This window comes from Aptenodytes forsteri, unplaced genomic scaffold (assembly GCF_000699145.1).
Source record: "Aptenodytes forsteri isolate BGI_AS27 unplaced genomic scaffold, ASM69914v1 Scaffold34, whole genome shotgun sequence".
Taxonomy (NCBI): domain Eukaryota; kingdom Metazoa; phylum Chordata; class Aves; order Sphenisciformes; family Spheniscidae; genus Aptenodytes; species Aptenodytes forsteri.
In genome coordinates, this window is record NW_008795038.1 from 537,721 (window position 1) to 538,496 (window position 776).

The 776-nt window shown below is 66.4% G+C and overlaps 1 protein-coding gene across 1 annotated transcript in view; it reads right to left on the bottom strand.

The window, feature by feature from the left end:
• Positions 1 to 776, bottom strand: part of NPTX1 (neuronal pentraxin 1) — a gene marked incomplete at its 5' end in the record, with an annotated part of 14,630 nt that overhangs the window by 13,073 nt on the left and 781 nt on the right. The window contains 2 exons of the mRNA XM_009276828.1: positions 5 to 184; positions 286 to 530. Coding sequence (XP_009275103.1) covers positions 5 to 184; positions 286 to 530 — 425 coding nt within the window. The remainder of the gene's footprint in view (positions 1 to 4; positions 185 to 285; positions 531 to 776) is intronic.

A 776-nucleotide genomic window follows, 5' to 3' on the forward strand; every position in this document is an offset into this window, starting at 1 on the left:
TTACCTGCTCCTGGCCCAGGACCAGGACGCCCTGGGGCTTGATGGGGTGGTAGGGCGCCAGGTTCTCGCCGCTGCCAGTCTGCGTGCCGTCCTGGTAGGCTTCCCACACGCCGTCCCGCGTGGTCCAGGTGACGCAGATGTGGTGCCACTTGCCGTCGTTGATGACAAAGGGCAGTTTGGCCACCTGCGGGCGGTGGGTCAGGGTGGTGGGCATGGGGGTCCCCCATGCTGCCCCCCAGCCGGTCCCTCCCTGCCTAGCACCCTCCCTGCTCCCCAGGGCTGTACCTTGTCATTGATGAGGATCTCCATGGGGTTGTTGCCCCACTCAATGAGCACCAGCTCGTTAGCCTGCCCAGGCACAGCGTAGGAAAAGGGGGTGCCCATGCCGGGGGAGGCATTGGATTTCATCCACATGCAGACGCTGAAGGCGTACATCTCGGGCAGACTCTTCTTCACCTTGGCGTACATGTAGTTGGTGCGCAGCGGGAAGGTGAGCTGGAACCTGTCCGGGGGCCGGTTGTCCTTCTGGCCTGCAGGGGCAGAGGCGCGGTGGGCTCCGGCCGGACCCCCTCTCTGCCCGCTTTGGGGGTTCCCCCCCCTCCCCACCCCATTATGTAACGGGCCTTGAGATGGCAACCAGGAGCAAATCCCTCCGGCACTGCACGGCTCCCTAATCCCCGGCACAGGGCAGTGCCCGCAGCATCCCCGGCTCCCGCCGCGGAGCCCGCGGATGCCGACGGGCTAAAGCTGGGGGAAAGGGACCGCTCCCAGGGTGG